The 15,202-nt window shown below is 40.8% G+C and overlaps 1 protein-coding gene across 1 annotated transcript in view; it reads left to right on the forward strand.

Moving 5' to 3' along the window:
- The first annotated feature begins 275 nt into the window (after window positions 1–275).
- The window catches only part of LOC143268224 (uncharacterized), a 72,581-nt gene continuing 57,654 nt past the window's right edge, over window positions 276–15,202 (forward strand). Inside the window, exons 1-6 of the mRNA XM_076549370.1 lie at window positions 276–799; window positions 3,629–3,699; window positions 4,367–4,391; window positions 7,555–7,656; window positions 13,709–13,776; window positions 14,467–14,488. Coding sequence (XP_076405485.1) covers window positions 679–799; window positions 3,629–3,699; window positions 4,367–4,391; window positions 7,555–7,656; window positions 13,709–13,776; window positions 14,467–14,488 — 409 coding nt within the window. The 5' untranslated portion in view covers window positions 276–678. The remainder of the gene's footprint in view (window positions 800–3,628; window positions 3,700–4,366; window positions 4,392–7,554; window positions 7,657–13,708; window positions 13,777–14,466; window positions 14,489–15,202) is intronic.

Consider the following 15,202-nt stretch of genomic DNA (forward strand, 5'->3'; position numbering starts at 1 on the left):
TAAATAAAATATACAGAGGAGTAGGATGGATATTTCTAAAATGGGTTTCTCTGGGATCTGGAGAATAGCATGAACAGAGTAGACAACAGAAGCATGGGCCCAAAGAGGAACACAATTTAAGGACATGTGCACTGAGAACTGCAGTCACCACCTGGAGGTTGATGTGTGCTACCTCATTCTCTGAGAATATATTGCTTTTGGGGGCGGGTTTCAGGGACTCACAGTTTGTCCTTATCTATACTGGAACTACCTACTTATGTACCATACTGGCCTAGAAATCACAGAGCTTCACCTCCTCTGCCTACAGAGAACTGTTATGAAAGCAGTGCACTCCATATCCAGTGGGAATACATCTTTAAAGGTTGGGTACACTCTGCTCCATGTGTTTTTCCTCTCAGGGTTGGTCAGTGCCTGTGATTTGAAGGTGAGCACTCATTAGGTACATGTATTCAGCAAGGAAACAAACACACTGTCACACTGCCATGAATTTAGGACTTTCCTACACCACCAATGCGGTGCATGCTGGAGTGTGCAGTGCACTCAGTGATGCTCCTGAAACACCACTGTGACTCTGATGATGGTGCCTGGAGAATGGGCATGCCATGGAGTGTACTAAAACAGACTGGTTTCCTCTATTTTCTGCCATGAAACTGACATAACTGTTTCTACTGTTAATGCATGCCAGTTTGCAGAATTAAAAGAAGACTCTTTGGGAAAGGGAAAATATCCCCCAAGGATGCTGAAGTACCGGAAGTCCTGGCAGACACTTCTGGCCATGTACCATCTACTGAAAGAGAAGGTACTGTTGAAATGCACTAATCTCATTGAGTGACATATGGTAGTTGTGGATCATCATTGTATGATAGGAGGGAAAGGTGATGATATTACCATAGTTTCCTGTGTAGATAATGTTGACTTGCATAGTTCCTCAGCTGAAATTCAACCACACGATTTAAGAATGTAATGTAAATTCACCTTTTGCAAACATTGAGTAACAAGAAACAGAGGAAAGGTGAACTCAATCTTGTCTCTGTCACTGTCCCTTCACCTGGTGTAGGCAGGAACAGGTGAGGCAACCTCTCTGTTACTTTCTCCCACATACCGGTGATGTAGATGAACTGAATGTAAACAAGCTCAAGATTGACATGGTCATTGTCAAAATTGTCAAGAGTGAGCACAAAATTTGAAACAGATAACAGCATTTCTAGTCTGACCTAAGGGGAGTGGGTCTCTGGAGTAGTGTGTCACACCCTATGCTTATGGGAAAGAACAGAGACAAGGTCATGGAAGGAGGTTTCTGTGTTCTTCCTTTTCAAAGGCATCAGGTAGCCTTGTCAGGGGTAATATTCTTGGGTTCATCTCTGTCATTTGAAGGCAGTCTTTCAACACTTAGCGCTTATCCCCATTTACCACTACCAAGTGTCCAAGCCTGTCATTGTACTTATTAGCTCTCCATGGAATTTGCGCATAAGGTTCTTTCCCAGTTTGTGTGATAAAATACTATGACCCAAACATGCCAAAGAAGGAGTGCTTGTTTTCCCATGATACCATGAGTATGGTGTGCATATTTGCTGAGAAATCATAGATACAGGAGCCTGAGGCAGAGGTCCAGTGCAACAGAAATAGAGAAAAGGAGTGTTTCTTTATGCTCAGCTCACCTTCTCCTTCTACAGTCATGGATCTCAGTCCAGAAGTAATGTACTAACAGCTGAACCATTTGCTACCTCAGTTAACCTTGTCAAGGTAATGCCATAGAGGCATCACCAGAGCCCTGAGCTATCAGTTGACTCCTGAGATTTGCCATCACCATGCCCATAAACAGTGGTGATCAGTTTGGGGTTTCAATCTATGATAAAGCCAGTCTCTGGTGAGGGACAACCTACTCCTGGGCATTCAAATATACATTTGAAGTACTTACAAAATGGTCCTGGTGGTAAAGAATGAGCAGATCCTTTTCCCGGCTCCCTGGGGACATTGGTAGTAGTGCCTACTAGGTCCTCTGTGGACCATTTAGTCCCTCCTTGTAGGACATCGCAGACTGCTAAGTAGTTAGCAGGCTTCTCTAGCAACACTAGCCTCATTCTTACCTTAGCGATGTCCTGATAAATAGAAGCCTCATGTGTGTCATTAGCTCTAAGCAGTCTATGTTCCTTAACTTTAACTGGCATTCTGTGTAATTTGAGTCAAGGAGGGTTATAGGGTGATATCCTTCTTTGATCCTTTAAATTAATGGATGACATAGGGAGAAAGGATCTGCCCTCTGGATGATCTTTGGTGCTCTTAGAGGCATCCTTGCCTCAGCCTCCAATATGCAGAGACTGAGTTTGTGAGCTTCCCTAAAATACTGCCCATGTTTCTCAGAATAAATTGTATGGACAGGAGAGGATCAGTTCTCTATGCACCATAATGTGTGTCTGTTTCTTACGCTGTCAGTACTTGAGTCTCCCACTTTGGCGTGGTCTGACCTGTCTCTTCTTTCCTGGGGACATGAGATTATGCTCTAAGGAGTCTCTCTTCTCTAAGTGGCTTCCCTGTCACTTCTTCAGTAGACTCACAGCCCAGGCTAATCAGAACTATGTCTGCTCCTCTAGGATTCTCTCATTCTACAGATTTTTTTTTTTTGCTCTCTATCATAGACTATAACTGTGGATTCAGTGTGTAGTGCCTGCTTCTGAGCTGTGTGTGACAGAGAAACAGGATTCCTCTTCTAGTCACTCCCTTTCTGTCTCTCTTCTTATGATTTCCTGCCCCTCTCCTTCCCCAGCCACTTCTCTTTCATAATTGCCACAGAAGCTTATGTGGTTCCTTCTTTGTGTTACCTTATTGTGGGTTCTCCGTACTGCAACACATTGTCCATGCAATGGGTCCTAAGTCCCAGACATGTCCTTATTCTCAGTCCTGGGTGTTCTAGGTCTTTCTGTAATCACTAAATGTCAGTTTCTCACAAAGCTCATGAGACTGAAAAGATCACTGGTAGAGAGCAGAAAAGACCCTTTTCAGAAAAACATGCCTGGAAAGGCAGTTGAGTCTCTAATAAAAGTGTGGATCAGACCTGTACTACAGGTACATAGGTAAAAACTTCACCTGAAGCTGAAGAGAGTAGCCATTGCCCTACCCTGAAAGTCATCTCAGGGACTGATTGTACTCTGTGGTTTTTATCATAAGATTTGTTATAGGGGACCAGTGAGATCTTAGCAGTAAAGGCACTTGCTGTAAAGACTGAGATCAATACTTTGAGCCTGGAACCTACATGGTTGACTGAGAGAACCAGGTACAGAAGGGTCACTTCTGCTGGATTCACTGCCAGCTGTTGAGCCTCTCAAACAGAATACGTATAAAAAGAAATTTTTGAATGATTCATTTCATCATTACACCACATAATAGATGCTTTTTCACTGATTGAGATTACCATTCCCTACAAACAAAAAAAATCTGCTCCTCATTTCTCTCCAGAGCTACTCTCTGCCTTTATTTCTCTTCCTGGAAGACAGTCCTGCAACAACCCAACCATATTGTTCATTAGGTTTAATAAGATGTTCCAAGTCCAGTTGCTTTTACTCACATCAAGCAAAGATGCCCTGTAATAATACTAAGTCCCGTGAGCTGAGAGTCGCTTCCTTTCCCCTAGTGTCCCCTGAACCTACCACCAGTGCGGCCTCACCCCACTACAAGCAACACCGACCAGTGACGACTGTGAGGGTAAGAGGGACTTTCCTTTCTCTGAGGTAGAAAGGTTACCTCGGTGGTCCCCTTGTGCTTCAGTGGGTATCACATTTCATTCATTAAACTGATCTGAGTCATCACGGATATTAGAGAGCTTATTTAGGAAGAGGAGGGAATGGAACTGTACCAACTTGGTCCTGATCAAGACAGCATACATCACAATGTGGCACAACTTTGTGTCCTGCTGTATGAGTGATCCCACCAAGGTGGGGGCCTCTAGTTTACACCAGTCCTCATGGTTGAAAGATCCTCTGAACATCCTCAAGCTGGACACACTAAGCTTCCAACCATATACTCAAGTTATTTGTAAACCATAGTCTAGAAACAAAAAATACCTTAGTGTAATATAAAAGTTTTTATAGATGGTATGTGATGTAAGTTTTGCAACCCTCTATAGGCCAGATAGGTTTACCTGATCTGCCACTGAATAAGAAAAAGTATGCCCAGTACTAGTTTGTATCACAAAGGACAGAGTCCCAGATCTCTGTGACATCATCGAATAATGTACCCATTAATATAGTCTCTTTGTTACTACTCTTCTCTGTCCTGATTTCAGTCACACGATGTTAGTGGGCAAAACAGCTTTGTAGACATTGCTCAGCATGATCATGACATTAAATATTTTCTTTCCTATTGATTGCAGGCGAAGACCAAAAAACATAGATGTGGTATGTATTGTGGGATCATTTTCCTAAGACACAACTGAGGTAGGAATTGTGAAAACACTGGTTGTATTTTGTGTGATACACCACTGTGATGTAACATATTAATGATTTGAGAATTGTTGTGTTAAATTTTTTTTCTTAGTTTCTTTTGAAGGCAAGGGCCACAACAAGTAAGTAATCATGGATATTTCTATGGTTCTTGTGTTCAATAGTAATCCTTTGTTATTTGAGGGTATTGTACTTCGATTCTTGTTTAAATCTGTTTTCCCCCCAAAAGTAGGATGCCTTTTTCACAACCCAATTTCCAGTTACAGATGTGTACATTGAAAATCAGAATACAAGGTAACTACAAAAATGTATTCAAACCTCATCTCAGATATGCAGGGTCAGTTACATGCTTGTGTTCCTTCATAAATGAGTTAACTAGAACTCAAGAGGTAGTGATGAGGCTCCTTAGCTGTGCATCTTAAGAGCCACTTCTTACCTCATCAAGGGCACAGTAATCCCTGTGGAGAGCTCTGTCTTCTTACATCTGCCTGCAGTAAGGCAGATCGATCGGGATCCCAAACACTGCAGTGACGGCTGTGGTGGTTGGAAGTCCTAGGAAGTGTCACTCGGCATGCAGCAGACAGTCACTGCTTTGAATGGTAGAGGAGCACAGTGCTCCTTTTAAGATGACAAAGCCCACAATTAAAGTACAGGGGAGAGTGGGATGAATAGTTCAAAGTCGATTTATCTTAGATCTGATGTATTCCTGTAAGTTTTGGAGAAAAGCATTAACAGATTAGACAATATTGGCATGGGCACAAAGAGCCACAAAATTTAAGGACAGTGTGCACTAAGATTTCCAGTCATCATTCATTTAATGATCTGTGCTGCATCATCAATCCAGCAATTCATTTAAATTTTATTTTTTTAATTATTATAATTTTATTAATTTTGATATATTTATGCACCGTATTTCATCTTATTCATCCCTTATAACTCTTACTGTTCATAGATCCTCTCCCTTTTTACATTTTTCCAAATTTTATCCTTAAAAAATAACTTGCTAGTCCATTTTATGTTAAACATATATGCAAACATGTAGGGGCATCCACTAAACCTGGGATAATGCTACAGGGACAACACCTTTAATTAATCTCTCCATCCCTCACACAGAAGCCATAAATTACCAATAGCTTCTTAGTTAGGGGTGAGAAAGGTTTTTGAACCTCTCTTCCCTACAAACCACACTGTTGACCTCTTTGATCTTATATGGGTCCTATGCGAGCAACCAACAATATACTTGTAAAGGAGAGCTGGACAGTGAGCAGTAAGGCTACTTCCTGTCATGGGTAGTTAGACTCCATGTTGCCTATTCCATTTTTGCTCTTGGTGCATTTACACAGGCAGCAGGGAAGAGTGCCACTGGGCATCATTCTATCCACATTGGTGGTGTCTACATGCTCGGGCTCTCACCAGTGAGCTGATGTGTTAAGTGGCGCTCTTATGGTGATTGGCTTAGTACATGCCTATCGTGTCTAAAAACCCGAGTTTCATCCCAAGTACTCAATGTAATGTACCCAGGATTACACAGTCTGTAATCTTTGATTTAGAGTGGTAGATTCAAGAAAGTCATAAGTTCAAGACCAGCCTTTTCTAAATAGTGAATTTTAGGCCAGCCTGGGTTAGAGGCCTTTTTCATCAACAAAACATAACAAATAATCAATGAAAAAACAAAAATAATAAACTGAAATAGAAGATCTGTTGATGGAAGGAGAGTGTATAGAAGCTGACTCTGCCAGTAACAGGTTGACTGAATTGCAGAGGTTGGCCACATGCCCATATATATGTATGTGATTAGCACAAATTGAACTTGGTGAATTACTTAGGGAGACTAAAAGAGCACAGAGCTGGTAAGGAGTGGAGAGATATGAATGGAATCAAGAGAGTTAGGGTGATGAGTGGAGATGAATATGATCAAAATACATTTTATGGAATTCTCAAAGAATCACATATTTTATTAAAAACGATGAGGGAACAGTGAGCAGATAAGACGCACTGCCATGCCTTGTGCAGCCACTGCCTTCCTCTTATCTCTTGGCACCTCGAGAGTAGTTACACCATGAAGCACTAGACCCCTTTTCTTGTCGGTTCATGTTGAGGGTTTATACAGGGTTGGCCAATTTAAAGGAACTGTTTTTTTTTTTTGGTCTAACGTTCATGTGACAATTTCATTTAGAATAACTTAGACTCTGAGTCATCACAGAAGGCACAAGCATAAGTCACCTCTCAGTGTGGGTCCTTGATGATCAGAGTCACTTGCTGAGAGGTACCTGGTAGGATGAAGATGTTGGAGAAAGGCTGTGTTTACTAATTCAGAGACCTTCTACAACTTATTTTGGAAGAAATACATAATTGGAGTCAGGGATCAAAGGCACAGCATCTATCTCTTTGCTTATATCTGGCAGGGACTTTGATCAGAGCATCATGGATATGCCTAACATGGTACCCAAGGTTAAAAAGTTAGAGGAATACACAGCTGCTTACCTTCTGAACCTACTTAAAGTGATACCATATGTCCTGCATGAGCTGTGAAATATCCCGGATAAGAAAAGAATGAAATTAAACAACCACTGGTCACTGTTGTGTAGCACACTAAACACTTGCTCAGGATTCAGTCATTCTTGTCTAATTGAATTGTTTTTACATTTCACAAACATCATAGAACACTTGTACAATCCATGTGCTTTTCCTTAGGGTTTAACATATCTTTTACACCGATAAGACTCCTGGGGGTCCTTATGAATTTTTAGTTCACTGGTGCAAAGATGTGATCACAGCGGGATTGCATAGATTTCACTGTGTCATGATGCTCTAACTGGGATTTGAACGCTGCGTATCAGTCACCACACCAACGTAACATAGTCACATTGCTCTTCCTTCTCTATTGTCACATCTGCACTAATTTAGACTTTACCTACATCATGTGACCATAATAGTCTTTATCTACATCATCATGTGATGCATAATTAATTGGACACTGACACAGTGATCTTCCTGAAGCACCATTCTAATTACAGTGACTTACCTGAAAATAAATAAGGAGATCAAGTGACAAACACTCAACTATGTGAAGCTGACATAACTTTCCCTGTTGTGACTGCATTCCCTGTTTCTGCAGTACTAAAGAAAAGGACCATCAAAACAACCGTGATCCCACTTGATACGGATGGACCTCAGATTATGTCCGGTACCTCCAAAGAAACATACATTAAAACAGAAGGTACTGAGGGAATTATGTTCAGTTATGTATAATAGATGCCCTTTATACTATGCACTATTTATAAATCTATAGAGATGTTTTGCTGTAGTTTTTAGTGTGTAGATACTGTTAATTTGTCTAGCTTATCTGTAGAAATACAACCACAGAATTTAAATAGGATAAATAGGTTTAAAGGTTAAAGGTAACCTTTGCCTTTCATTAAGTAGTGGTAAACCATAGGAAACCTGAGACTTTCCTATGAATGAGTATGGCTTCACCTGGGGTAGGCATGAATGACTGAGCCACCCTCTCAGTCACTTTGTCCCAGACATGGATGATGCAGATGTGGAAAGTCTCAAGAGTGATCTGTTTAATGTCCAGAATCTCAAGAATGAGGATGAAATTTGAATTAGATAAAGGCATTTCTAGTCAGGTCCATTGGGAGAGAGCCCTAGGCATGGTCATCTTAGACCTTGTACTTGGGAGGCCAAGGGAGTGGGAAAGATCAGCAAGGACACAGAAACCTGTGTGCTTTTCCTCTTTCCAATGCATAATAGTTAACACTGGTAGGGTTAAGGGTGCTTTGCTCCTGGTTCTGTTATTTAAAGACTGTATTTCCAAGAACACATAGACTGTTCTTCCTCTGCTACTCCCAATGCACAAGCGTTGGAATGTTGTTATACCTCTCCTTGGAAATTTTGTTAGGATTACTTTCCCAGAGGCAGTGGGCAAAGAAAGGTTTAGTTTGCCATATAGTTTGAGTTTGGAGTCCATAATTGGGAAGCAGTAGAGGCAGAAACTTGAGGGAGACTGACCTTGCAACCAGAGCCCAGAAGCAAAGAAAAATGAATGAATGTACTCTCCTGACTTTTCTTACTTTTATACTGCCCAGAATCCCATCGAAGGGAATGCTCGTACCCATAGGGAACAGCTCTTCTCATCTAACTTAATCTAATCAAGATAAACCCCAAGGGCATGCCCAGAGGACACAGACCTCATCAGTTTGACAGCTGGGTTTCAGCATCATGGAGCCTATGAAGTGTTGTTTTTCACTTTTGAGTATAACCTGTATCAGGGCCAATTTATCTATAGGGAACAACTTTCTCTCCTTACCAGGACCCATAGGTAAATGTCTTATAGTGTGATCCCAATGATGCCCGAGAAACAGGTTCTCTCTCTTTTTCTCCCAGGTCTTGTAGCAGCACTTCATGGACCCCACAGGGTGGAGTGGCTAAAGAGACCCAAGAATGGCTTTTTGTTCTGTCAAAACCCCAAGGCTACAATGTCCTGGGAGTAAGGGCTCAGTGTATGACTTTAGCTCTTTTATTTCTTTTTCTTTTTTTAGTTTCTCAAGATCTCTGTGTATTTGCCATGACTATCCTGGAACTTCTTTGTAGACCAGAATGGCCTTGAATTCATGGAGATCTGCCTGCCTCTGCCTCCTGAGAGCTGGGATTATAGGTGTGCACCTACCACCTGGTGACTTGAACTCTTTTGTAGGCAGTGTTCCTCACCTCAGACTGACATACAGGATGGCCGAGACAAGGGAGATTAGAGGTCTGACATCCATCTTAGATCCTGAACTCTAGCACACACTTGGCCCCATTTCAGAAATTCTTGGTTTAGCCTTCAATATTGAGAACATTCAACATTCAGTTCCTAGGACTAAAGGACTATAGGCACTTGGGTATCGGCTATCTTGGCACCTATCTGGTCACAGGGCTGTGTCTGTCCTCTGTGCTGTCACCATTTGTATCTTTCACTTGTTATAGGCTTTCCTGACTTGTCTTCTTTAGGGGAAGGAGTTCATAATCTCAGAAATGAGTTTCCTGTGTCTTCCTTGGAGCCTCTTCATTAGGCTCGAGGCCCTTGATCCCCACAAGTGTGTTGGCTTCTCCTGCATTCTCTCATTCTTTAGCTGTGTTTGGCTCCACCATAACAGGCAGTGTTTGTAGAATTAATGCATTGTGTTACTCACTGTATACTCTGGGTCTCCTGCTTGTGAGTAGCGTGTCCTACAGAGCCCCATGACCCCACCTCTAGCCGCACACACTTCATATCCCTCGTTACAGTTTCTTGCCCTTTATCCTTCTCCAGAAATTTCCCTATTTCCTGGGTGCCATGTTCATTCTGCGTTCTGTGCCTGGCTATCCTTAGAGTCTTGGAGGTTCTTTTCCACTAATTATTTAGTGCCTGACACTGTATAGTAGAACACACTGTCCACAGAATATAGCCTAACCCTCTGGCATGCTCCCATACTCAGTCCAGATAGTTCTTTGCCTTTTGTATTATCTCTAATTATCTCTTCCTCACCAAACTCACCGGACAGGAAAGGCCATTGAGAGCAAAGATATCAAATCTTAGTAGTTTATCTGGTTCAGTCCTGGATCTGGTAGGCACAGCTAAAGGGCTCCTGATGCCTAGCTGTATGGCATGGATATGTGAAGAGAGAAGAAAAGGCTGGACTCAGTCAGCCAGAGGAAGTCCCATAAACAGGGCAAGACTGTATATTAGAAGAACAATAAACCCAGAAAAGGTTGTCCCAAACCTTAGGGATTGTAAGGAAGAAGGTGAAGGAGTGACTGGCATGTGGTCATCACATTGGCCCTCATGAAACTCTCAGTGCTATGACACAAATTAGGAAGGTATCTTGTCTGAAATTTGACCCAACACTCCACTCTCTCTCCACTAGTAACTGGGCTGGAGGCAGCCTGTCCTGTACAGAATGCCTCTTTTGCATGGGAGGACAGAAACCCCACTGAGTTATCTCTCTCCTTATAGCTTTCCCTAAATGAAGTAAAATGAAGGTGCGTATCCTTGACATTGACCTTGTGAAAAAAAGTCCCTACTTATTTTTGTTGTATTTGCAATTTCCTTAAAGACTTGTGCCAGCTGTACAAAGCTTACATGTATACTACATGGCCTAGAAATATTATGAAGTTAAGATTAAAACATACATGCATAATTTACAGGCCATTATCTGTTTTGGTTTATTTCCACAAAATATGTATGAAGTATGATAAAATCTTAAATTTGATCATTATTTACACACTTACAGGCCATATGGTGAGTTCTGTTTGAGAGATTTGCAACCAAGATCAACATACCATTTCAAATAGCTTTATAAGATTTATCATTGAGGTAATTAATGGCTCAATGAGAAGAATACTTACTGAAAAAGCAGTAGATCTGAGCTTGAATCTGCTCACACACATACAAAAAAATTGGACAGAACTGTTCATATTTGTAATCCCATGCTGTTGAGTGAATGGACCGTAGTATTTCTAGTGCTTGCTAGCTGTCATCCTATCTATGGCATCTGTGAGAGACCCTGTCTGAAAGAAAGGAGAAAGGGTGATACATCATGGTATGCCATGCCCTCTTTTAGCTCTCATATTTTAATTGTCAGGCACTTACACACACACACACACACACACACACACACACACACACACACACACACACACACGATACAATTACCTGAAATACATTTTACGTTACTGCAACAGTCTCATAACCAACTTCTATTACTATTGCAATAAGGTCAAGTATTTCAAACATATCGTAAAATCCTTGAGATTCTAATCACAAAAGTTGTGATCGTCTGTGGCTTTCTCATATAGTTCCTTGCTTCTAATATACATAGCATTTCAGTTGTTGGCCTTAACCCTTAATTTCACCAATAAAGCTGCCAGACCACAAGGAGCTTAATATTAACAGAAAAGATTTTAGGAAGTAGAGTAGTCTATATGTGATTTTTACTTCATGAAAGGTCATATTCCTAGCATCTTGAATTTTCAGGTTACTTATACTTTGCTTAATTTAAATTCCCTTCCCCAAAAGGGAAGGGAGAAATGTTGTAACTGAATTATAGTTTCAAAAATTAAAACGGGGGTCAGAATCCCCTTCTCCCTGAAATCCAGGTGTGCTGTCTTTGTTTTTTGTTTTGTTTGTTTGTTTGTTTTTTTAACTTGTCACAAACCAGAGTCATTTGGGAAGAGGAAACTTCCATTCAGAAAATGCTGCCACCAGATTCACCCATAGGCAAGCCTGTGGTGCATTTTCTTCATTGATGATTGATATGTGAGGGCCCACCTCACTGTAGGCAGTGCCACCCCTATGGTGGTGTCACTGAGTGCTGTAAGAAAGTAGGCTGAGCGAGCCTTGGTGAGTAAGCATCACTCCTTCATGGCCTTTGCATCCTCTCCTGACTCTGTTCTTACCCTGTTCAGTTCCTGTCCAGAGTTCCCCCAGAAACTGAGTGTGAAGAGAGAATTGTATGCTGAAATAAACTCTTTCCTCTACAAGTTGTTTATGATCATAGTGTTTGGTCACAGCAATAGAAACCCTAAGTAAGACACTGTGTAAACTATTAAGGAGCATGGGATTATGTCATTTGCAGAACATAGATGTAAGTGAATATACTTGCCATGTTAAATGTCTTATGTTCATTGAAAAAGGCAAGTCCCAGGTAATTTCTTTCATTTGAAGGACTAGGTTTTTATGTAAAAATAAAATTACATCTGTGTATATGATGTGAACAAAGTAAAGGGAACTAACGAGATGGGAGGAGAAGGCGGTGGTGTGGGTGCAGTCTTACATGCAAGTGCTCTTCTGAGAGTGGTACACTATGTGATGGTACACTGTGACTATACTGTGCCAATTGAAAAGGATATATTTCTTATTCTGACTTCTGTCCAGTGTTACCTTTAAATTTGAGACATATGTTAATTTTGCTCTTTTTTGTGTGGTAATTCCATAAATGTTGGTACTTGATAGTTGATAATATCATTGTTGTCAGCTATACCCAAATTGACTGTTTCCCAATTGCTCTACTAACTCAACATTGAACTTAAATTTCTGGAATTTTTGATTGATTCTTTCACATTGTACTTTGGATGAATTCTTAGATAATGTGAATTTGGAAGGTGGTTCCATGCTTCCTTTCCTTCTTTCGTCATGACTTGCAGAGTTGTGTTACTATGTACAGTTGTCTCAGTATTTCCTTAGAATTTTTTCCAGACTCCTTAGCACCAATATCTGAAACTAATCAAGCCCTTATATTACACTGTGTCTTATAGGGCTATAACACATACATGTTCTCCATGCTCCTTAGAACCCTGTAGAATACTGACAATACTCAGCACAGTATAACAAAATATAATACACGATATGCTATACTTTAGGGAATAATGTACACACAACATAGGCAAGAATATTTTCAGATATGTTCATCCTAGTAAAATTTCCCAAGTAAAATGGATACATTAGCATGGATCATAACTAGTGATAAATTCTGAGTCAACATATATGGATTGGTGGAGGTTGAAATAGATTTGAGACATGTGCCTCAGGAAGTATCAATTGTTCCCTGCTTTAAAACAGGAAGTGACAGTATTTTGTTGCTTAATCATAAAGCTTCTTTTATTAGAAAAGATAGGTTGGATCAGTGCATAATGACTTTTTCAGCCCAGCCTGCTGACCTAACTGCAGTTGAATCCCACAACTCACATGGTGAAAGGAGAAAACCAGACCCCTGAAGAGCTCCTCCTAACTCCACCTGCACACAGACACACATGCATGGTTTCCTCCAACCAGAATAAATGCAGTGTGTATTTTGAAAGACTTATTTACTTTCATGCAGTGAAAGATTCTTCCACATTGATTTAGATTCCCATTGTCTAGGAAGCCAAAAGTTCTGTTCCTCATTTCTCTTCAGTTCTTCTCTTTGCCTTAATTTGTGTGACAGTAATATAATCCACAGTTCTGGAATAAGCAGAAAGCAAACCATTCCTAACACTTTGGCTGGCTCTTAAGATTCTGTTCCTTATACTGGATCGCCTTGCCCAGCCTTATTGCAAGGGGGGTGCTTAGTCCCATGGCAACTTGTCGTGCCATGATTTGTTGACACCCACGGGAGGCCTACCCCTTTCTGAACAGAGAAGCAGAGGAGGAGTGGATTGGGGGGAACAATTAGATCAAGTCACATATGCTAGCCACATAGACTTCTATACATCCCTGGAGTAATTAAAAACAATACCATGTGTTGACAAGTTACTTTCTGTCTTTTTAGAGATACACGAAAACTCCACTACATTTTCTTCTAGAAAACAGGGAGAGCTACCCGTGATGATGGTGGAGGTAAGACTGCCTTTCCTCTCAAAGTAATATAAAAAGTTACTTTGTCCCTTACATTGTAGTGGATATGAAATTCAGTTAACAAAAGCCAGGTGCATCATGGGTTAGCTCAGGGAGAAAAGGAACTGGAATTGTGCCAGCCTGCTCCTGACTGAACTGAACATAAAAGTATGCAGTGCCATTTATCACAGTTTGTGTGAGAGGATAGTTTCTCCTGAAGAAAAGGGTTCCTCTTTAGATGCGTGTATAATTTTCACTCAGAAGTTGACAGCCACTTCTGGTTTCTAAAATCTTGATGCAGTTTATGTTCTACTTATGTTCCAAAGTTTCTGGGTTTCAGCATGGAGATGTTGAGTGGTAAGACTTCTACTGCATGAGGATTAGTGTAAATAATTGAGGCCCAGCTGGAGGAGGAATTATCTCACAGTCAGGTTATAAAGATGCAGCTTGGCTTAGGGAACATTCAGCAGAGACCAAACAAATTAATTTGGCCTTTGAACCAGCAAAAGTGGGAATGGCACAAACTATAGAGTCCCAGTTCTTCTGGGACATTGTCACATAATATACTAACACATAGGACTCTTGCCCATTTTGATTGGCATCATACTATGTCAACATGTGTTCTAAAGACCCATGTAAACAGAATTTAGTATGACCTGTGCCTCAAACTGTTTTCTTTCCTTTAAATTTCAGGTGGAGTCTAGAAAACATACCAGTATGTATTATAAAATCTCCTTGTTAAGACACATTTTAGAAAAGTATAATTACTGGGTATCCTCATGTCTAATGCACCACTGTGATCTAAGCCACCTATAGGGAAGAACTTGGATTTTGGTTTTTAAAAAAAAGTAGTACCTGAAGTTAAAAAAAAAAAAAAACTGGGGTTGTCTACTGTCACTGGATTCAGATCTGATCTCGTTAGATTGTTTGAGATGTTCTGTACCAGGCTGTGTCTAAATCTGTTTTTCCCCAAGATAGGTATCCTGATTACCCAGTCAAATCTCCTGTGACAAACTAATGAATTAACAAATTAGGATGAAAACTTTACCTACAGTATATATGTTCAAAGCCCATTACATGTGGTACATTTATTTGTTTGTGTGCTACTCTATGGAAGAATAAACCATGGCACAGAGGTAAGTGATGAGGCTGTTCAAGAATTGATCAAGAAACATTTCGTAGCCCAAGCACTTAGTAATCCCTAACTTCCAGCATCCCAGCATCTGCCTTCAATAGGTCAAAACTGCAGAGATCAGGACCCTGTAGTGACTACCACAGAGGGGAAATGCCCAGGGCATTACTTCTCATCTACATACAGACATTCCAAAGAATGAAAGGTTAGAAAGCCCACAAGCTTCTAGTCAGATCAGCGCTTCTGAGAATGGGAGACAGACACTGCATGGGGAGATGGGGCAGGGGTTTTTCACTT

This window comes from Peromyscus maniculatus, chromosome 12, assembly GCF_049852395.1.
Source record: "Peromyscus maniculatus bairdii isolate BWxNUB_F1_BW_parent chromosome 12, HU_Pman_BW_mat_3.1, whole genome shotgun sequence".
Lineage (NCBI taxonomy): Eukaryota > Metazoa > Chordata > Mammalia > Rodentia > Cricetidae > Peromyscus > Peromyscus maniculatus.